The 23880-nt window shown below is 37.4% G+C and overlaps 1 protein-coding gene across 1 annotated transcript in view; it reads left to right on the top strand.

The window, feature by feature from the left end:
• The window catches only part of raver2 (ribonucleoprotein, PTB-binding 2), an 89157-nt gene that overhangs the window by 8347 nt on the left and 56930 nt on the right, over nucleotides 1-23880 (top strand). The window contains exon 2 of the mRNA XM_028027611.1: nucleotides 12472-12538. Within this exon, the coding sequence (XP_027883412.1) occupies nucleotides 12472-12538 (67 nt within the window). The remainder of the gene's footprint in view (nucleotides 1-12471; nucleotides 12539-23880) is intronic.

The following is a 23880-nucleotide window of genomic DNA, read 5'->3' as shown; positions in this document are numbered from 1 at the left end:
CTCAGAAGGGTTTGGGTGTTTAAACACATCAGTCAACCTCATGTACTTTGCATTTTTTTAACCTGTAAATAGTGAGAATTTCTTGCATATTTTAGGCATTTTAAGTGTAGTTTTGTTTTTGTTTTTTAGCTATTTTATCATACTGTAAAACACTGAGCAGGGTTTGCAGTGCAGCATTGACTATCCAGATAATTTATGTAATTTTTGTATTTTGGCATTGGCTCTTCTCTACTGGTAAGCTGGTTATGGGAGCCATTTGGTTAACCTAGGAATCCGACTCTTTGTGAACAGCTCTTTGTAACCCGATAACACAATAAGCGCTCATATTTTTCACATCACATGATCCCACTGAGATTCAAAGCTTATCTGTCAGATGGCAGAAGTGGGAATTGCGCTGACAGGATAAAAGCTTTGGAAGTAACCTCGAAAGAAAAGGATTGACGGGATAAGTGCAGGTGGAGTGAAGAGGAGACTAATTGGATAAAAGACTAAAAGAAAATAATGAGTGTGTGGTCATGTGTGATGTTGAGGAAAGGTGGCTTTGTTTTTGGTTGAACCAACAGGGATCTCGTTCATTGAGAGGAATATTTTTATCTTTCAAAAAAGGAAACACTTTTCACTCTTCATGTTTTTTTTCTTTCTCTCTGTTGTGATTAAACTCTGTTACTGTACTTCTTTCCTACTGTTCACATCAGCTGCCATCACTTTGTGAACATGGATGTGTGTCATGGGACCATTGAAGGGGTTGTTGCCACTGCATTGGATCCCACACGTTCCTCTTCGCTACAACTCTCCACCCTTGGTGTTTATACATTAGCAGCACATGCTTGCATCAGAGGGTGCTAATGATGGTGCTATGAGCTGGCGCAGTCATTTTGATGTACGTTTGACTTGTGTGTTTGACCTTCCTGTGGAGGGGGAGACCTACAGTGATCACAAACCCCGTGATTACATGACACATGTTGGAATAACAGTCAGATGTAATGGTTGTGTCAGATTGGCAAACACTCTGCTGGGTCCATTTGACTCAACTGCTAACAATCAGATCAGTGGGAGAAAACCTGTAGACGTTTAAAGCAGTCGGATCAGAGAAGAAAACCAGCTAAGGTTCCATGTCTAAGCCAGAAACTACAGCCAGTCCACAAAAATGACAACAAAGTGTAAATATACACACTGCTGCTTATTGTCATAAGCCAAAAATACCAGCTTGAAGCTATCAAGTCTTCTTAACTGTTTATGTTCATAAATCTCCTTTGAGAATGTTAGTTTGTTCTCTGGAAACATTGAAGTCTATCATCCTGTCACTCTAAAGAGGGAAGACTTTGTGTACAGTGAAGCAATTTCATATCTTAACTTTTAGGACTGCAGTAGTCGTGGTCATTCATACATACATACAGTATATATATATAGAGAGAGAGATCTAGATAGATAGATAGATAGATATTACATTAAGACCACAGGCAACATCATTTCTACATGAGTGAAAAAGCAATTATTGTAAAACAGCGGTTTACGGTTTTAGAACAGAACAAAATAATGAAAAAGTGACACATTCCACTTTTCCATAATTTGAAAAGCTCGAATGTGTCGACTTTCAACTTGATATAACACTAAAATTGTCTTTAGTATTGTGCATGATGAGCACAGCTTGTTCTTACCAAAACAGCCGTCTCTGGTTATTCTCTAAAATCTTTAGCTCTTTGCCTTAATTTTCAGATTTCCACAAGACAACCAACCTTTGTAAATCTAATGTGCTCCATGATGCACAGACATTAAAAATAAGGGCACATTGATAAAAAGAATTTGGGCTAATGTCAATATCTAATATAATATTGCTGTAAAGGGGGGCTCAACTATACACCATCTAATGGGAGAATTTCAAGAGAAAAAATCCAATTTTCTATCCTTGTCAGGAATGTAAATTGAAACTCTAAAGTTTGCTAAATACCATCCTCTTATTGTAATTGTGTTTTGATCTGAAACCAAGCTGAAGTATTCCAGTAACAAACACAAAGTGTGTTCGACCCGAAGCAAAATATGCACGTGTGGCAAAACTGTTAAGCATGGAGGATCTGTGATGCCATGGGCCTCTGACCCATCCAATGGCATTAATAAACTTAACATGCATGTTATCTAGGCATTGGAATATTTATAATTTAAATACTATTCAGTTGTCCATGGGATCATTTACTGTAGGTTCCTGTTTCCAGGATAATATGCAAGCCTTGAGCTAAATAGCTAAAGTCCTGTCATCAGTCATTCATCCATTACCTGTAAAAAAAAATATTAATAATAGTTTTGGTAAAAGTGTAGATTCTATTACTTTCTTATCAGATTTTATAATTGCTTACTGAGATAAATGAACCTCATTCTGTAACAAGTCAACAAGTCAGAAGGTGTAGCAATGATGGATATTTTCAAAATGTTGTGACAGCTGGACTCTTGATATGTTCAAAGTGAGTGACTTTCAGTTTGTAAGGAAAAAAAAGCAACCTTCAGTCTGAGCGTGGTTGCTTCAGGGCCAGAGCCATGCAGAGACTGGTGGGTGTGGAGAGGAGGGGGGAGTGGGGTCACACTGGCTGACAGCAGAATGTGTCCCGTCTCAGGGCAAACCACCTGCTCCCCCCTGCCCACCGGCTCTGCCCTCGCAGAGATCAAACCAACCGCATCTCTTAGAAGAAAAAAACATCATAGAGAGCAAAATACTGGAAAAAGAATCAGTTGGATTCCTTATAGGTGTTCACATTGACGCAGCAGGGAAAACTGATAGAAAATGCAGGTAACACTTTATTTGACGGGTTGTGAATAAGACTGTCATGACACCGTCATAAACATGACATAACACCTGTCATGAACATGAGTAAGTCTTCATGAATATTTATGACTGTCATAAAGTGTCATTTGGTAAATCATGACACTTTTAATACAAAGTTGACATTATTCAAAATCTCTTTGTTATAACAACTTGACATTAACCAAGAAATCATGAGCTGACATAAATTTGTTATAAAAGTATTACTGATTAAACTTTAGCTATAATAACATAAAGCTACGTAATTTTTTTTAAGTTTAGTCAGTAATACTTTTATAACAAATTCATGTCAGATCATGTTGTCTTGGTTAATGTCAAGTTGTCATAAAGACATTTTTGTCTCAGTTAATGACAAGTTGTCATAACAAAGACATTTTGAATAATGTCAACTTTGTATTAAAAGTGTCATGATTTACAGAATGACACTTTATGACAACAGTCATAAATATTCATGAAGACTTACTCATGTTCATGACAGGTGTTATGTCATGTTTATGACTGTGTCATAACAGTCTTATTCACAACCCGTCAAATAAATTGTTACCAAATATGGTACTGTCAAAGTCTTTTTGCTGTACTGTGATATTTATGCTGATTGATGATACATTTTATACTATTTTCTATCCAGTAGCTGATTCCATGTTCTTCTTAAAGCTCTTTAAATCCGGTACCAGAATCATGAGCTACAGTCTTCAATCTGAAGGTCTTGGAAAGCTTGAGAGGTTTTCAGTGTCACTTCAACAGTCAGCAGCACATCAGACCTAATTTTTGAGGTTTGAACATAGCAAACCTCCTGGAAAGTAATAAGTAACAATGTCATAATTATGTAAAGATAATTTAGCACATTTGTGTGTAGGTATAACTGTCTTAATTTGCTAAGACAACTATAGTATCTCCTTTCACTAAATGCTGGAATAGTGAGTGGGAACATTTTTGGAGACTTTCTTTTCTTTTTTGTTTTTGAAAAATAAAATTCTGAAATGATCTTCTGTGTCATATCACACAGTCCATCTAAAAATCAGGTCCGTCTCAAAATCCGAATCTTTACTCCACCTGTGGCTGACTTGGACTAGTTAGATACAGCTGATCAGGTGGATTGATGCATCCAACTGTGACAAACAACACCTCTATTATACCACTTAAGATGTTTGGCTGAGAAAACAACACATTTAAAGTGCAACTTCATAGAATCTCACTTCAAAACAAAATCTGAAATATTCCTTTAAAACATAGGTTTGGTTGATTATTTGGTCCCATCTCAACCATCCTTATCTTTTCTTCTGGACTTTGTTGTTGCCAAACTTTATTGTGGCTTTGAGTCTCTGCTGTTGCTTCAGTGCATAATGTGTGTTTACTCAACTGTAATTTAACACAGCGTCTGCTGATGGGGAGAAGATGAAGTGCAAAATACGAAGAAAGACATTACTTACTCTTTTATATCAAAGCAAAAGAGAGAGGAATTTGATTTGGAGGACTCTTTTGAATGATGATTACTGTCACAGAAAAGAAAGAACAACAAATCATTAACCCAGCAGTGAAAAACAAAAGTGGAACAGAGTGGAAGAGGACTCCAAACAAACTCTGTGAAGCAAGCAATCCTACCTGTGTGCCTGGAGTGTGAGGGTGCCTATACTACTCAAGGTGTGAAGGCAAGAAGTTGGTGTTTGAGAGATAGAAAGAAGCTCAAAGTGGAAAGGACATCTACACACTAGTATTACTGCTTGTCTGCTTGCAGTGTGTGAGTACGCACTTTTTCCACGAAGCTCTCCTGGCAGCCATTTACTGGGCCACTGATCCGTGCTGTGCATGGTTCGAGCCACCTGTCACAAACACAGACAGACACAGAGCTCGCTTCTTCCCAAATATGGGATGGAATATAAAAGGTTTCCAAGGTCCCTTGGCGACAGTTAGGCATAGTTATAGTTTTCATTCTTTTGTGTATAATAGCAAAGCCATTTTAATGCATGGAGGTTTGAATGTTAAACATGTTTTACTGTCTTTCTATCAAGCATTAACTGAATACAGTTTGTGTGTTTAGATACTGAATAGAGGCCATTTTTAATGCTCATTAGTGAGAAAATTGTCAGTACTCAAATCTCAGTCTTCTTGTCACGACAATTGAACAGGCTACTTTAGCATGTTGGCACCCTTTCCTGAGCTGCATCCTTTCATCTTTTATTTTCTCTCTAACATACAGACTCCATCAGTAGGTCAAGGACGCAGTTAGTACCGGTAAGGAGGCCATGTAGAGTGATTGTCCTCTAATCCACACCTTTCCCTCCTGCAGATATTGAGCTGGAATGATGGCAGACTGTTATTTTGTAGCGGTGAGCCATCTCATTTTCAAGAGCTAAACAAAAGGAGAATTTGTGTTTGTGTTTAATAAATGAAACAATGTTGCAGTAAGCATGGTTTTCATCACAGATAGTTTATCTTGGTGTGAAGAGGAAAATCCCACTTGTTTATCTGTCTCGACTTTCACTTCTCCATCACCTTTCACAGGCTATAAGAAGTGTGATCTGTGTAGAGACTTACTGAGTGGTACATCGGATAGCAAATGTCTATTCTAACAAAATTATAAAGTGAATGCGTGTAAATTGAGAGAATAAATTATAGATGATTTCAAAAATATCTGTCTTAACATATCTTGGATAAGTTTGGAAACGAAATGTAGAGGTAGGCCTTTACAGGGCTGAGCACAGTTGAGACACCTTTCTTACTCTTACTTTGGGTCTTGTTGTATCAGCCCTTAGTGAGCCAGACTGGGTCCTATGATCTGTAGTTTTAAATGCCCCCTTCATCAGCTTTATTGTCAGAGAGTCTTTGCTCAAAATGTGTTTGACTGGGCCTCGAGGTTGTCTGTCTCGGAAGGGACCGGCTGTTTTCTTTTGGCAGTGGCTCATTTCAGAATTGGAGACACGAATTGTAAACAATTCAAAAACAGTCCCCGTTGAAAGTTTAAAGAATCATACTGGAAATACAAACAATACAACTAAAGTTTTAACAGCTTGGAACAGCTTCATGTTTCTGTGTGTTGCTGTTCAGTAACTCTTTCTATCATTCTTACTGAAAAATTAGTTGGGAGGTGGGGGAGTCTTAGAAGAGTCATTAACTTTAAGTTTTCCCACAGTTAAGTCGTTGCTTTATTAAAGCACCATTTCATTACATTTTAGCATTCAGTTTTCTTTAGTCTGTCAACAACCTTTGTCTTGAGAATATATGCCAACCTGCCTCTTGTATTGCCAGTTCATTAGTTATGCACACCCTCAGAGACAGATTTAGTTCTGAAATCTGGCTAAGCCAGTCCAAATCAGAACTTTTCTTCTTTTAAAGCCATTTAGATTTTGATGTATGCTCTGTATCAGCAGAAAATTATGTGCATATTTTTCTCCACAAGTACAAAGCATAGAACATCCTTGATCTTGAGAAACTCAGTTTTAGCATCCTTTATTGAATGCATAGTGAAGTCACTGGTCAGAAATTCTGCCAAGTTTTATACTCTAAAAGAAACTGTTGATTGGACATCGCATGGCTCAGTGGTAGAGCATGCTGCATAATGTGCTTTATGGTACACAGCTGTCCGATGCCCGAGCCATTTGATGCCACTTTTTCTTTTTCTGCCCTTTTCCCATCCAGCTGCAGTTAAATAGAGGCCACTAGTCCACTAAAATCTTTAAAAAAAAATTGCAAGAAACAGTTTCAGAGCTGTAGTCGAGGAACAAACTGGTCATTTCCTAAATTGAGGTGAAGAACACAAAAGAGTAGCACACTTTTTTCTTTTTTTTACTTGAACACATCATCACTTGCACAGGTGTCATATGTGCCCTATTTTTGATTTTTGTTCAAAACCTTTTTAATGATTTTAATGCACATCATTGTGTTGTGTTAAGGAAGTGGAGCCTGTCATCTCTGGATGGCCAACCCCTCCCATGAATACCTGTGAAACCCCTGCTGCGTCCCAATATTTACTTTTCCATTTCACCTTAGTTCCACTCTGAATGTGCATGTATATCAAATTTAGCATTGTGAATCAGATTAAAGGAAATGTGCATGCTTGTGTGCAGAGTTTCAGAGCTGTAGTTTTAAATTGGAATAACAATTTAGATAAGGCTGCTGAGGTTGATGGTGCATTGCATCTTGTTCTGCAGCTGTTAAGCAGTGAATTACAGCTTGAGGCAGTGGCAGTGTGTGGTGATCATGGGCGCAGACAGGTGGGAATGTCATTATCAGCTGTTCGAAGAACTATTAGTGATTTTTTTGGTCTTTTTATTGCTTGAAACCTCCATGTATTTCTGCCAGGTGCAAGATCGGAATGCTATACATTCTTTATCAGGCCATGTGCTCTGAAGGCAGTTTTACTTTCAAGCTTCACCAAAGTGCGCCCCCACACATGCATGCAGGGAAGTAAGCTGTAGGCTGCTCACGGTGATACTGGCTGGGTTAACTTGAAATGTCAGGTTTTGAAAACGTAAAAGCCTGCAGATTGATTGTTATTGCTAAGAATGAACAGAGAATATTTTCAGAACTGCAAGACTCAGGGAAATGGCTTTGGTCAACTACCCCCACTGGAGGGGAAAAAAGTTAACTACCATGATGAGCACCCAGAAGGAATGGTCCAATTTGGACAAAGTTGGGTACACATGCACACTTGCAATTTGTATATAGTTCACCAAAGAGCATACAGTAGCTGGTATTGTTTCTGTGTGGAGCACATAGTGTTACAGGGAGCTGCTGGAGTCACATTGTAAATAGTTCAGCAGCTGTCTACCATTTGCAGTTCCTGATTTCTTGGTATACTTTAAACCTGCAGTAAGCAACTTTTATGAAAATATTTCCAATTTTTCCACATTTGTTAAAACTGTCATCATGTTGTGACAGTATATTGCTAAGAATGAGACAGATAATATATGGGGAAAAAAAGCTCCTTCACCTCTTCCCAGTGCTACTATTGCGATCTGCAACAATGCACTGATTCTGGTCAAAAACAACCAGTGAGAGCCAAGAGGAAGGTCCTAGCTGTCAATCAAGCTCATGTACATGCTGCTAAATGTGCTAATTGTGGAGAAACAACTTATGGTTCCAAGAAAACTGTCTATTTGCAGTGACATGTGGCTATGCTAACTAGCCTTAGCATCTATGTTGTGGTGAACCAGCTGAAGCATAGCAGAAGTTAAGGGGCAGGATGTACACAAACGAGATTGACAGCTTTAAAACCCTCCTCCGGGCTGTGATTTGTTGTTTCTGACTGAGTGGTGTATTTCTGCAGTGAGTACTGGGAGCACTGGGAGTAGTAACTGTTTCTGTTTAATAAAAGTTACATAAAGCAGCTTTAATGCATTATGTAAAGTGAGAGTACCCTCTGTTTGTTTGGTTTGTTTTGGCTAAACACGACCTTCACCACATTACTGGTTCCTCTCACATTTATAAAGGCCTTTAAAATAAAAAAAGAGTACCAATCTGAATAAAACTCTTTTTAAAAATAAAATCTAGATGGCTATAGTAGCTGAAATTTTAAAAACTGAAAGGCAGAGACTGACAATAAAAATAGCATATCTTTAACTGTTTAGACTGAGAGGCTTAGAGGAGAAGCAACTTTGTTTGGGCTCTATAAATAGTCTCTAAATATCTTGTTATATGTTGAGAGAGCTGAACTTTCAGCCCAGTTGAAGTGCACAACAGCAAATGGATGCTCATTGAAACATAGTAATGCACTCAGTGGAGTAATTTACTCTGGTTTGAGTATCACAAAGGGCTCCGGAAGTCACTGAAATAATATTGATCCTTTTCTTCCTGTCTTCTGTTTTTCTTAATGGTTAATTTGCAGTAAATGTGGTGGAGATAGAAGGGTGCAGAGAGGAACATTTTGTTAGACAGATTGGTTCCAAAATGATGCAATGATCCATGATACGTAACATCTCAACTCTGTACAGGAGTGGGATGGCTGGTTAGATGGATAGAAAAAGAGAATAATTTGTCAAACCACCAATACTCATTTTTATTACTGCTCTGGGTATGTAATCACCCCACTGAGAGGCAATAAAGAATATTTGTATCCTATTCTTTTCAGGTTTTAAGGGAAATAATGTGATAAGTTTGTGCATACACTCTGCCTACATAATCTCCCAAAACACGACAAATGTGTTTATAACAATACGACCATGAATTGCATCATTATTACTATGCCGAGTTCATGTCTTTATTTTCCTATTTGAATAGGAGCAGAAAATGCATCCTTTATTTTCTGACAGTGAATAAACACACTGAAAACATTAACTGGCATCAAAGCGGCATCCTCTAAAAACTCATCAGTTCTTAAAAAAAATGTTATTCAAATAAATGCAATGCAATAGATCTCATCTCTTTGCAATAATACGGATATCGGCTTTTTTGTGCATACAAATGTGGGCTGTTGGGAGAAGCTGTCCATAGATTAGCAAAGTTACAGACAAATAAGTTCTACGAACCCACAGAGATTCTCATACAGTTTATCTCTGTGCACACAGTTGGGATTTCAAGGCATCAGACACATCCATGATACAAAGTCAAGTTTTTCTTGTTTTCAATATGAATGGCATTTTCATAACTGAATTTAACAGTTATTTGGCATGACATACCACTTATTTGGTATTTCATGCCAGTTATGGTGTATGCCATATGGTTATGGTGCCATAACTGGTATGACATATTAGTATTACATAATATCCTACTTTACATAAATACAGAATATAAAAAAAGAGAATTACATCATGAAATAAAGGAAGCTAATTTAAAAATAAGATTGGATATAAAATGAAAAATTAAATATAAATGTTACATTAATATGTTGTACATAATAAACATTAACACTGTATTAAATTACTTGGGAAAGTTCTTATGTCTTGCATTTTTGAACGTGTCATTTGGCACATTAATTACTTTATTGAGCCATTACTTTATTTCTTTATTAATTGACAATTTTAGCAGCATCTGTCCTTCATTGGTCCTCCACTTGAGCCTGAGAATTACAAAAGGTTGCCATCATTTTTTTGAATCTAGCATATCAGGAGAGAGGCACTTAAGACAACAAAAGAACAAGCTGGTATACTTGATTCAGCCTCCCTATTTGAAAAGCAAACAGAAGTCAGTCGCCCCAAAAATGCAAAGCTAGAAATCAGTACTCAAGTGGACTCAGCGGAGCTAAAGATAGACAGAACATGCAAGAAACCTTTTGGACACAGACCTAAGTTTTTACAGCCACATAAAGTCTGTCAGTAAACCAACTTGCTATCATCTTAAAAACATTGCCAGAATAAAAGGTTTCTTCTGAAAACAGAGGAAAAGGAAAAATGTGGGTTTGCTTTTGCAGTTAGGAATATTGCAGTAATTCATTAACAGATTTCTAAAAAGAAAAAAAAAAATTGAGTAACTGCAGGAACATTTATCATATCACACCAGTTCTTAAACCACTGCACTGGCTCCCAGCTTTGTAGAAGGGAAGACTACAAAATTTCTCTATTGGTCTGTAAAGCACTAAACGGTCTTGGCTTGAAATGAATGTTTGAGTTACTTGCCAGGCATGAATCATGTCGAGCCCTCAGGTCTTCAGAGACCTATTTGATTTAAAGATCCTCCCCGACCTTTAAATCTTACGGACTTGTTACGGTTGAGAGCTGAGGGACTCTGTTCTGCTCCGTCAATAAAGAGACTTTAAACCTCAGAAACTGAACTGAGGGAAACTGTTTACAATGATTCTGTATTTTGATACTGGTACCACAATACAATGAAAGGGGACACAATGGTTCATTTGCAGACCTTGGAGACAGGGATGCAAATTAATCATTTAAATCAGCTGGGTTGGAACAGAAACACTGCATTACTTACCTAGTATGTGCTACCACTTTTGTTTGTACACATCATGTTACATAAGGTCAATGCAACAGACCACAACTTATTGCAGTCTTCACTATGGATAACTATAGATCTGCTAGCATGACTTTAGAGGTTCATTTGTTTAATGCAGCTTTAGGTATAAATCTCGTCTGGTTTTGCTGTGTTTGGACTTGCTGCTAACATTAGCCTTCAGGGAATAGTTTATGTGTTTATGTAAAGCAAGTTCATGCTGGTCATAGCTGCTCAAAACAACCACACGTCAAAATATTTGAGCTTCTTCGCTTATAAGTTTACTCATAGCTTCTTCCTCTTGAGTAAACTTGAGTGAATCAATAGAAGTTTACATAAAAGACACCTTTTTTTCTTGCTTCTCTTGTTTTAGGCCAGTTATTTCTATTTACTAATTGGAACAATAATGTGTCAGATTTATTTATTTATTTACTCAAATTAGAAGTTCACACACATGTTACCAGTGTTTGTTATCATTGCCTTTGTATCCCTTGGGTCAAACATTTTTACGTCTTCTTCCACAAGCCTCTCGTAGTTGTTTACTGGAATTCTGGCCCATTCCTCCCAACAGAACTGCTAGATTAGAGTCATGTTTGTAGGCCGCCTCACTCACTCACACCTTTACAAATCGGCCAACAAATTCTCTATATGAGACCAGGGCTTTGGGATGGCCACTACAAAACATGGAGTTTATTTTCTTGACTTTTCTGTTCCAGCCTCTAAGAGTTTAACTTTGTTCTGTACAACTATGTTGCAACATTTCAATTACAAGAGTCTAAAGTCTAAAAAGACACTTGTTACTACCATTAAACAATCTCCACTATAATTTACTAAACCGTAGTTGAGAAGCTGTGTGTCTACATCACTGCCAAAATAGTAAGGAAGGTAGTGAGGCCAAGAGAATTCAGCAATGAGCAGGAGTGCAAGGATCTATTGCTGTATTATTGCATCTTCTTGCTTCTTGTCTTTTCTCACCTCATCATATCCAGTCACCAAAGAGACAAATGCATTTGAGCTGGAGAGGAGGATCTGATTTACAGCTTTGATGCATCAGCGTTCGCCTCTCATGTGGCTTGGAGTTCTTCTGTCCTTGTGTGACTGAAAGAAAGAAAGTGTTTCATCTTAACAATTTCACTTTAAGCTACTTGTTTGAAAGAACACTAATTTGTTTCTTTTCAATAAAGATAATGAAAAATGTTTGCCTGTGTTTCTTCCCTGTTATTAGCAGAACTTGTGAGCTTTATCATTTCAGTTATTTAGGATTCTGTTTAGTCTTTTTGTGGTTAATTACAGCTCCTGAGATCAGAGAGACTAGAAATCAAATTATGTAAAGAACAAAATGATTCCCTGCTTGCCAGTGTAAGTGATGCTGAGGTTTGAATGTTTGAACCAGTTCAAAGTTGAACAAGCACGGTGAGGGCAGTATTGGGCTCTTCTCTCTATGTATTGTTTGGTTTAAGTTAGTGATGCAAGTTATCGCTTAAGTTAATCTAATGTTGACTGGTCTTATCAATAGACTAGCGAATAATTGTTAACGTAAAGGGCTAACATAGTGTAACACACTCAATAGACTAATCTAAACCACAGTAGCAACACTGAATGTTTCTGACCCTTTCTTTAGACCATTTAGACTAAATGCATAATTTGATGATGTCACCAAATTGAAAAGAAGGATTTCTAATTTTCATAGAAATAAGTGGTTTCAGTATTTTAAAACTGAAAATTTGATAGTATTTTGTAAAGCTGTTTTTTTTAAAACTCATATTTATGTGTCATTGCAGGAAGTCCATGAAATTCTGAAAGAATATGAGCTGAAGTACTGCTTTGTGGACCGCAACAAAGGCACAGGTATGAATTACAACTGACAAGACACAAAAACACAACTGTTTCCTAATGCCTGTGAGTCAGAGGCTTGACTTATCATTTCCAGGTTTTGTGATTAACAACATTAGTCCTTTTGGGACTAGGATTCACAATAATAATATCTTGTTATTCTCAAATATTAACACTGTACCTCTTGCACATTAATTACATTACAACAAAAGTTGTGCATGACTCTTTCTGAAGAATTTCTGTTAATGTTTGCCAAGATTGGAAGTTACACACAGATAAAAGCTTAAAGGTTAGAGTTTATATATAATCTAATTTAGTAGAAAATTATACATTACCATTTTAAAAGAACTCTGGTTATAAAATGTATGTAGTCATTTGCTGGAATCCACTAAACTCTTCTTCCCATTATGCTTAAACTTGGATGAAGAATATCAGGGAACATTGTGTGAACAGACAGTTTAGAAGTGTTTTGTTGCAGTAGTGTGTTTAAGACATGCAGACTGGTGCTGTTATGGAGGATGCAGGATTTTAATAAATGATTACAGAACTTGAGCTGCAGTTTAATATTCCCTCCTGCTGATTTCTCAGTGCAATGCTAATACACAAAATGAATAAAGAGACATGATGAGGAATTACTAAAAAGTTCCGTGTGACACTAAATTTAGCCAATAAATCACTCTTTGTGTGTTTAATGTCAGGAATTTTTTTCTCTTGTTAAATATTTGGAAATCTGAAACTACTGAGGTTTTAATCAAGCATCTAAGAGGAAATAATAATAATTTTTAAAAAAAACTACTACCGAATTCACTCAACTCCATCACAATGATGAGCGGAATGCTAAATACTGCCTTATTTAAGGAGCTTTTTGCATAACTGCATGATGGATCTTTAAATTTTTTAAATATGGGTTATTTGAAAGTAAAATTTTACAGCTGCTTAATTATCTACTGTACTTTGTTTTTAGTTATTAAGTATAAAAAAGATTAACTGGAGGGAAAAAATGAAGCTTTCCCTGTGCTTGGATTTATTTAATAAATACTATGTGTTTTTTGATTTTATTGAAAATAATAAGTTGATCTCTTGATATAAAATGAATGCATTCATTATTTTGTGTTGCTGTTAAGCACGGCCTGTTACTGGTATAGTAGTTTATCTGGACTTTAAAAGTTACTGTTTTAAAGGCCATTTCATTTTTCTTGAAATGCTAGATGAAGTGACCTGACATTTCACCTACTGTATGGATTACACTTTTAGGAACTAAAGCATGAAATAAAATCCCAAGTCTCTTGGTTAACCTTTTCTTTATTTTTAGAAATGTTTTTGGAAAATATTTATTACTAATAACATTCCAACAATTTAGATTTCAAAGTAACAGCCTGAATTGCACAAGTTTAAAAAACTCTTATTTCTTTAAAATAATTAATTTTTGGACAGGACAAGTTAGAGCAATGTAATTTTTGCTTTGTTTTTTCCCTTTTAGCAATGACATTATTTTGCCTGCAAATTGGAGGTTTTCTTTCATATCTTCCCAGATGAAGTTACCGGTAGACATGCATGGAACTGTCAAAAGTAGAAAAACAGAAAATCTGTATTGTCAAAGAAAAACCTAATTGATCTGTCTCTAGTTACTGTTGTGTGGATGAATCGACTAAACCAGCAATATTTTCTTCTAAATCCTTTTGTAGACTCATTTAAATAAAGCTCTACCTTAGAGTTGTGTTTTGAAATTAGCTGTAAAGCTGTGCTAAGGGTCATTGTATCCATATTTTCTTCACTTTCTGACCGTTGCTGCTCAGAGGTCTGGAAATAGAAAGAACACACAAACACACAGATTCGACCCCTTGCCCTGAGAGTGTGTCCCTTTCCAGGGAAATCTTACTTAGTCTCTATATTTAGGCCCTGCAGCCAGCCAAGCACCTGAAACTGAACACTTTTAGAAAGTGGTGGGGACTTGTAAACAGCTGAACTATCAGAGGAGCAGTCTGTTCAAAAGGTTAATGGGGGGCCTGATGGAAAAGTAGTCCTTGTTGGACCTTCTGCCTTGTACTGCCTCCAATTAGGACTCTCCTGCAGGACTGTATTAATGTTGGACATGAAGAACATCACAGTCCGCTTAAAAAAAAGTTGAATTTATGTCAAACTTAACATTATAAGCAGAGGCGGCATTTTCCTATTGTTTTCTCCTGTTTGCTGTCATTTTGAATCTGCCTCCTTCCTTTGTCTTACTGTCTCATAAATCAACACATGCACCATTTTTTTCCTTTATTGCTTCGTTCTGTTCACTGGAGAAGTACTCACTTTTATTTCAAGGGCTTGCTTCAGTAAGCAATAATGTGGTGACTTCTTGTCAGGTTGCTGGCTTATCTGAATGAGGATTGAACATGTTTGTGGAGGCATAAAGATGCAACCTAAAGAGTTTGGAGAAAACAGTGTTCCTTTAAAATGATTTTTCTAGGTGATATTGACGTGACTGGTATTAAGATACAACACTGCTGCAGGAATGAGGCTGGTGGGACGCTTTTTCTGCTCCAAGGCATAAGCATTAATAGTCTCATATTTCCGCTGTAAGCCAGTTCCTGTGCAACAACAACTTACGTTTTAGACTCTGAATGTAGAAACTTTTGGTAACTTTAGGATCCTTGTCATGATTTTCTGCTTTTGGAGAGATTGACATTCAATTCTAAGTTTTTATTTTTACTGAGCATAATGGTAGTTTTCACCAAAGTGAATGACTGAAAGAAACGTAGCAAACCTGCAAGAATTGTTTTGGAAGCAAGGAGTGAAAAAGTGAAACTAAATCATAATCCTGCATTCCCGTTACCTTGGAAGTCAGATCTCATAGTTAGATGGGAGGGCATTCTAGTTGAAGTTGGAATTTCCCAGTTGTGAGTACACCTGAACGCAGCATAAATAAATGAAACACAGACATAAATGAAGACATAGACTATACTATTCTGAATAATCAATAGCAAGGCCTTTATTGCCATTACAGCAATCAAACCCTCATTATAATTGTTGACCAACGGTTTGCTTGTTTCCACTAATATTTGGATTATTCATCTTTAGTGATGAACTCCAAATCTTAAATTCTCCATTCTTGCCTCCACAAATTCTGTCAGATTTAGGTCAGAACTCTAACAGAGCCACTCCAAAAAAGGTTTATTATCTCTTGTCAGAGGAATCGTTCGCAAAGTTAAGATAGCTTTAATTATAAATCTTAGTTAGCTGTAAAAATGTAAAAATAGCACTTCTCAATTTTATGTAGATTTTTAAAAACATCCCTTCTTTCCATTGATTGTGATTGTATCCTTGTTTGAGTCATTTAAATAAGGGATACAATCAATAATCAACCCAAAACATCTTTCTGAGCAACTTTTAGCTCATAAATATTTTACAAAACCTAATTTTTAACTCGAAATTAATTAAATCATATAAACTGATTCTGTTCTGGTTGCTAAAGCTAGCACAAATTGGCATGTGGTTTGTATGCTCCCCCTCCCCCCCTCTACTTGTTTTACCAATCATTGATCAGTCTTCGAGATAAGTTTCTGATTCAGATTAGTATGTGATCGATTTGATGTTCTGTAGTTGAAGTGGTCCGGCTCCTACAGAAACAAACCGGCTTTTTGTGGTTGTTAAAATATTTTTGTAATATAAGTGGCATTCAACATGATGCAACAGGGAGGATCAGTAGATAAAGTTTGAGTGTGTACATGTACGTTGGGAGATCCCTGACCCTCTCAATTGGAGGTGTAAAGCAATGATTTCATGCCACTGGAGTGTGTGTTGACAGATTTATTTTCCTCTTGACTCCGTGACCCCTCACCCTACACCCCTGCTTGTCACCCTACCACAAACCTTCATCCAACAAATCCAGAGCCTGTTGGTTTATGAGTGATATATATTGTTGTAAATGTGTGTGCGCTGCCAGAGTTCTGTATACACACCGTGTGAGTCATCAGATTTTGTTCTGGGGTTTTAGAGGCAGGGAGACCTAGTTTGGGTCTGTTTTTCTGTGTTTGTGGCGGACTTGCCAACCTCTGGATCAGCTTTCAAGGCAGCTGTATAACATCAACCCAGCCGAGTGTTTATAGTCTGACTCACGCTCTTTTCTTTATCCCCTCTGCCTTTTCAGCTTTTCTTTTTTTTTGTCTCTCTCCAACCACTCAGTCTCAGAAATATCGTCTGCTTTTTGATAACTTGCGCAATATTCTGGACCCGTAGCATCTGAAATGTCATGTTAAAGTTTAGATTGAGACCCTCTATATTGCTTACCACTCACACTAATGAATTTTTACTTTTATTTATACTGATAAAAATATTCTACTGGTGTTGTTGTCTCTGTAACTTGCTGCACAGCCATGGTTTATATCAGGGTGAGGGTAAAAAATTGTTTTGTTGAAAGTAAACCACTGGTGTTGAGCCTTTCTGTCTATATCTTCCTGAAACTTGCAGGACTATTAACTAGGGATACAAACAGTTAACTGACGTATGATTAATTGTCGATAAATGGTTTATTAGAATAAAATTAGTTCCATTTGATTTACTAATAACAACCGCTTAGATCTTTTTATCTAAGAGATCTTTTAAATGGATGCTAATTTATAGCATAATTTAGCAGCCATCCAGCAGAGGGCACTGCTGGTTATCCTTCAGTGGTACCAGTTGATAGAGAAATAAAGCAGCGGTATCCCAGAACAGGAAAGAGGAACTGACCGAACTAAGAAAGAGCTTGGAGTGCTTCTGTTTTGAAATATGAACGCTCTGCAAACTCCTTAATTTAGCACCTTAAATATAGCATATTTAACCGTTCAGTTTGACGGAGCACTGCCAGTAACTCAACCAAAAACTACTGATGTGCTACGAAGGCGAGGACGTGATGATGACAGAAAAGGGGAGGGCATACACAGGAAAATTATAACATGATATACAAAAACATGATGCAAATAAACAGTTGATTTTTGAGAGCTTTCTAAGTTTAATAATGTGAGAAAACCACAATATTTTTATTCAATCAGTACTTATTCATTCATTTATTTAGGAAAACAATGTGAGCTTAATACGCCAAACTATGCATATTTTGTAAGCATAGGATTGAGGTTTAAATTTTACAGAAAATTTGTTGCCATCTTTAGTGGCACGTCATTCCTTCCCTGAACTCTATGTCAATTTTAAACCCTAAATGTCAGTTTGTAACCCCATCAGCTTACCCAAATGTTTCAGTTCAGTTTATATACATTTTTCTATCCCAACCTTATCATAGTTGCAGTGAGATATTCACATAGTAAAAGGATCATAACTATCTTCTTCCACCACTGCATGATATTAAAATAGGCTAAAGATTTTCCATTTAAGACCCTGTTTTGGATCAGAATTTTTAAAATAATTTCTATTTAATACATTTTTAAGATATTTTTGCTTAACTTGAAAGTGTTTACATATTCCATGATTATTATACCTTTTATACAAAGAGTATTATGTCATAACTTTATAAGCTTTTGACTCCTCCCACTACTCTGTCCACATCTTTTCGTAACCAAAAGGTTCAATAGGGGTTGGTGAACCAGGGTTTTACCAAAGTGCAGCAGCAGGTGGGGGATGAAGGCAGGGAGGAGGGGTTTACTGAGGCAGCAGAGTGTAATCAATCTGGGCTCGTGTTGTTGCCGAGCTCTCGGCGGAGAATTATCCATGAATGAGCTTTAGCTGGGCTGAGTAATCTGTTCATCTATCTTCCAGGACTGGGCTGGCTGTGATGTAATGTGTTCTGCTGTAACAAAGGAGGTGATCAAGTCAGAAGGTTCATTTGGCCCCGAGGTTAAACTGGAGATTCGTTGAATTTTTCATGACGTGATATGATGTGCGTACAAGTCACTGTGCTCGACTGAAAGTCCTACATTGGTTTTTTTTTCCCCACTCTGCAAAATTATTTTGTTCAACGAAGATAACATACAGCAGATTTCTTATCATTAAAGTCAAAAGAAGCATTTTTTTTCTTTGTTTACCACACCTCAGAGCCTAAAATATGCAAATGAGCCATAAATTGGTTTTATATCTATTTCTATTGTTAGCATCACCTTCTGGGCTATAATAAAATCTCAACAAAATATTGTTAATTATATAAGAAGTTAAAGTGTTTTGTAAAGTTTGTGTTCCTAACAGAAAATATTGGTTTTGGTTATGAAATCATTTCACAGCCGTAGTCTGAATTAGTTTTTTCATCAGTCAGAGTCCATTAGTATTTTACAATGAGCAGTATTAACGAGCTCAAACAAAGTAGATCTGGAGAGATTTCAGGCAGTGATGGCGTCCATTCCCTCGAGGCTTCTGCTTCAGGTCAGCTGCAGTCGTTTTTCACGCTTATGTTCAAACACTAGTTGTGGTATTTAAGGGCCCCCATATGGGTCAAATTCAGCTGTCTACCAGGTATAGATCAAAAATCGCACCATTTTCCCCAAGGAGCTGGAAACGGGCCGCAGTTTTTTATGTGTAATTGGTGTGAAATTCAAAGATATTCCCTGAGCTGAGAGGTTCACATTCAGAGGCACAGAAACACAGCCGATCATGCAAAACACTCACTGCCACAGCCTCCTGGGAAAATGAATGTCTGGTTTTAAAACATATACATTTGTGTGCTTAGAGAAGTCAATGAAAAGTCCTTAGAGAAGAGGTCTTATTTTTAAGTTGTCTCTTATTCAAAGCAAGAGTACAAAAAAGAAAGCAAAATATAACAATTTTTTGAATAGTTTACACGTCTTGAAGTAAAATATTTTCATAATGCAGGAGCACAATCTCACCCTGATAAGTGTAGAAAGTTCAACCTTTAATCTGAGCAAATTGTGTGGAGAAATAACACACTAATTATTTTCTCCCATAGCAGTTCCTCCAAGAAAATAGCTCCTAACCTTGTCAACATCCACAGTCAGAGCTGTGAATAAACGGTTTAAAACCACTGAAACTGTGACGAACGCAGCAGTGCAAGAGCCATGTTTCACTTCCCACCATGCCAGGTGATGGTAAAGCAGGAAGTTTTTAATATTCACTGTTATTTTTTCTCTTTAGCTTTAGTAAAGTTGTTTATTTAAGAGAACTGCATCAACAAGTGACAACCACAAGTCTCCAAAAAACAAACAAACAAACAAAGCTATAGGCAGCATCTACATGGCAAACAGTTGGATTGGAGGCATGCTAATAAAAAATCTAGTCTGTCCAACAATCAGAAACAAACTTTACTAAAGTTCACTAACTGTGCTTCCATCAATATTTTTATATGTATTTTCAGGTATCACATTAAATAAAGGTTGATCAAAATCCTAAAATTCTAAACTTGTCTCTTGTGTTGTGCAAAATAGTTTTAAAGCTCGCTTGAAGTGGTTTTTGTGTTTCATGAAAAGCAATTAATTTGCCTAAGGGCAGATGGAAACAAATTTGCCCTAAAACTGATAAAGGGTCATCATTAGGTCTTTCAGAAGGTCAATGGACCAATACTAATGGAAATTACTCAAGAGACACAAAATTACCTTCAGTAGTCTTTTCATTTCCCAGACATTAAGCTAAAGCTGATGGAGCCATTCTATTACAGTGACTGGATCTTCTGTGTTTGCTCAAATTACAAGTCAACATTATTTGTATGACACATTTCAGCAACAAGGCAGTTCAATGTGCTTTACACCACAACATAATACCTCTTATGAAATAAGCAATAAACATTACACTGTGCCAAATGCCATCATCAAAATCATTTAGCAAATATTTAAAAAATATGTTGACCAGAATTCCAGTTGCTAAGAATCAAGGGTAACTCGAAACAGCTGAGTTTTCAGCTTTGCTTTATAGGATCTCAGCATTTCAGCACCTGTGCAGTTTTCTGGAAGTTTGTTCACACAACAGCAAAGGTCTATAAAGTACTTGGTGCAATGTCAGACACAATGAAGACACCAGACAGACTTCCAATGAGTATTGGGTTGTCTGGTGGTTGGTGGCAAGTTTAGTCCATTCTTGTTCACACATGATGCACTGCACAGACGAGATACAGTAAAAGCACCTGAACGGTCTGCAGCAACTGATTCTGATAAACAAGTGAAGCTCTCCCTGTCTGAGTATCTGTTCTGCTGAGCTGCTGTTCTCTCTGCTGGATCCTTTCCAGCCTCGACTCTGATTGAAATGCACTGCTCCGAAGAGCTTCGGTATGCATGGTCTGCACCTCATGACCATATCCGTCCACAGAGCCTTTCTCCTCTGTTGGACTTATTAGGGCATACTGATGTGTTTATTTCAGTGCACATTGTGTTAAAGGGACTCCCTGGATTCCCTGACTAATTGTTTCTATCCCTGATTTTCCATTGAGGACATTACCTGTGGCGCTCTGCTTTCCTTCATTTCTACATTTGTTGTAGACAAGATGTTGCTTCAGGAAAAGCTCCTTTAGTCCACCCACCTCCTTTAATTTTTGCTTTTTTACCTTGTTTTACTGCACCGGCCTCTGTATGTTAGATTTTTGGGGTTGCTACTGTTTCCTCCTATTACTGCACATGAAGTGTTTTACCAGAAGATTGTTGGGGAAACTGAATTCTGAAACCTGAACATCTAACAAAATTATCCACAGATTTCTGCCTGATCTGCTGGCATTTCTTTAGACGTATTGACATTATAGCTTTATTTGAGTTTGATTTAAATGTTGAGCTTTAAAGTGTGTCTGTTCACCTGCTGCATCAATCTTCATCAAGGATGATGGTGAAATTGCTTGATCAACTGTGTACCCGTTTTGTCCAAATGCGTTATGAGTTTCTTACTTGCATGATCAGTTTCTTCTGTCATTTTAGGGATCCAAATGGAGATTTTTTTCTTTTTAATTGTTTCTCAAACATTGACGAAAAACTTTTTGGCCAAACTTGCACAAAGAAATCTGAGAAAAAAGTTTGAGGCTTGTTTTGGTTGCACATCTGGTGTCAACTGCTAAGACAATGCCAGTGTGCCTGTCAGAAAATCAGACATGTAGCTCGACGGGCACAAATTTCCATATGAACCCAAACGGGGGACGGGAAGGTGCCTGCCACCCTGTCTGGCATCCGTCTATCTAGCCATGCACTTTGAACATCTCGCTTCCACACAATGCTACTCGTCCAGAAGTATGTGCAGTAATTTGGCCATGCTGCGGAACAAGGGATCTGGGGATACAATGGTAAGGGTTATCCGGGGAATCCCTGCTTTTCAATGGAGGCCTTTGTGCTTGTTGTTTTTCTGTGCAGTAATGAAGACAGTACATGCTGGCAGAAAGCTCACTGGCCCCTCGCTTTGTGTTTTTGTGATGATGTGGATGTAATGTTGACGAAAAAAGATACAGGTCAAAGCTTTACTTATAATAGTAAATCTTTTTTGTTCTCTGTGTCGATTGCCGTTTACATCAAATATGAATCATATGGCCAGTTATTCACTTCTCCTTTTAAAGAGACCCACATGCATTCTTTGGGTTACTGTTGTTTACCACTGAGTAGGTTACACTTAGCTGATGTGAACCAAATGTGGAAATTTGTGGATATCCACAGAGAGATTAGCAGATTTTTATCTTGCTCAGGTCTCACCAGGTGCCGCTCTTTATTGAAGTAATGGACATCTCGAATCTAAGCACTCCCAGATATTGGTAACACCACCACTCTTTGGTGAGGAGGTTAGTACTTACTGAAGACAAGTCAACTTTAGCCATTTTCCATGGCTGCATACACATCTCTATCTGGTTCTTCTTCGCTGGATTCTTTGGTCAGCAGACTATGAATCGAAATTAAGAATTGAAATTTAAACAACTCCAGGAAAATTTAAATGTTACTCCCGGTTTGAGTTGATTCTCAATACTCAATGCCCAACTCCACCTTCCCATAGATTGGTCTGGATCAATGTGATTTAGTTCAAAACTCCATCAAACTTGGATGAAATGTACTTTTAAAAATTGTTTATATTTAGCCCGTTGTTTTCAAGCTGTAGGAGCTGTAAAAAAAATCCCCCCCCTGACTTTAAGGGTGTAAATGATGAAAATGTCATGCAAAATGTATTCCTCCTTCACTCTCCTTCCCAGAAATCTGCAAAATAAAGATGCATTCAGACGTCCAACTTGAAAAAATGTTCTGGAATATTAAGATCTTCCGTTATGTAAGCCTTGTGCCAAAAGCCATCATGTTACTTCTTAATGATTTAGATAAAAAGCATTTGTATGCGACCAGTGATGTAACTGCCACTGCCTGACTGCACGGTCAGAGCAATTATTCAGATTAGGGCAATCGAGGTTTGACTTGATGGTGTCTAGAGCAGAGCTTGACATGCGTGTTTTGTCTGATTACTTTATTTGGTTGTGATGTTGTCAAAGATGTGGAGTGAAAGGAAAAGTTGCACCAGTTTTGGGCCACTGAGACTTTAACTAAGGATATTGCAGTTCAGCCTAATCATTATAGGCTGCCTGGACAGCCTGTCTGTTTTTTGGTTTTTTTTGTCAGTGCCTGTATTTGGGGTCCTCGCAGGACTTGAACAGCAGCTGCTGTAGTAACAGAGTCAACACAGCTCTTTTTCTGTTGTTCACCTTTTTGTTCCCCGTCTTCCTGTCTTGAGCTACAGCAACACAAGTTCATCTAATTGCTTCCCTGGACAGCAGCTTGTCACCGCTCTCCCTTCTTCATCACCTCCATCTTCTTCTCCTCTGTCTCTCTCTGTCATCATCTGTCCATCTGTCCACTTGTGAATCACTAAATGCAAATCAGCACAAGCCATGCAAATACAATGCGGCTGTTATCTTTGATGGTACAAACACTTCAAAACACACACGCTGCACATTTTATCTTTTTGTCTGCACACTTTTTTTTCTGTTTTATGAAATGTTTTGTACATTCTAAACAGGGCAAGTCTGCTCTGGTTTGCTAAAGGAGCTACTACGTACAAAGTCCCTGAGTTTGTTGGACAACTAGAGAATCTTAAGGATTATGTAAATATGATTGTTCAGTTTATTTGTGAAGTCCCAGAATCATTCAGTCCATTTTCTCAGTGCATTTTGTACAAAGCACTGCCTTTAAAGCCAAACAAATAATCCATTTCACCCTTCTAAATACCCACAATCAGATGGGAGTAAATAAGTTGGCACATAAACCACCAGATTGCATGTTAAGCAACAGCTGTCATTAAATATGTGCCATTCTTTTTCTCTTCCAGAAGAGTACACTTTCTTGAATTCAAAATCTATCAATTGATCCTCGACTCAGCGCTTTGGAGATGAAGTGTCGCTTTGGCTTTGAAGGACTAGCATTACTTATTTTAAAACGTCAAGCTTGTACTCAACAGTGTGCAGAGAAGTGGTGGGGATCACACTGTTTAAACACCAT

This window comes from Xiphophorus couchianus, chromosome 9 (genome assembly GCF_001444195.1).
Source record: "Xiphophorus couchianus chromosome 9, X_couchianus-1.0, whole genome shotgun sequence".
Classification (NCBI taxonomy): Eukaryota; Metazoa; Chordata; class Actinopteri; order Cyprinodontiformes; family Poeciliidae; genus Xiphophorus; species Xiphophorus couchianus.
This window is presented reverse-complemented; position numbering and strand designations above follow the sequence as displayed.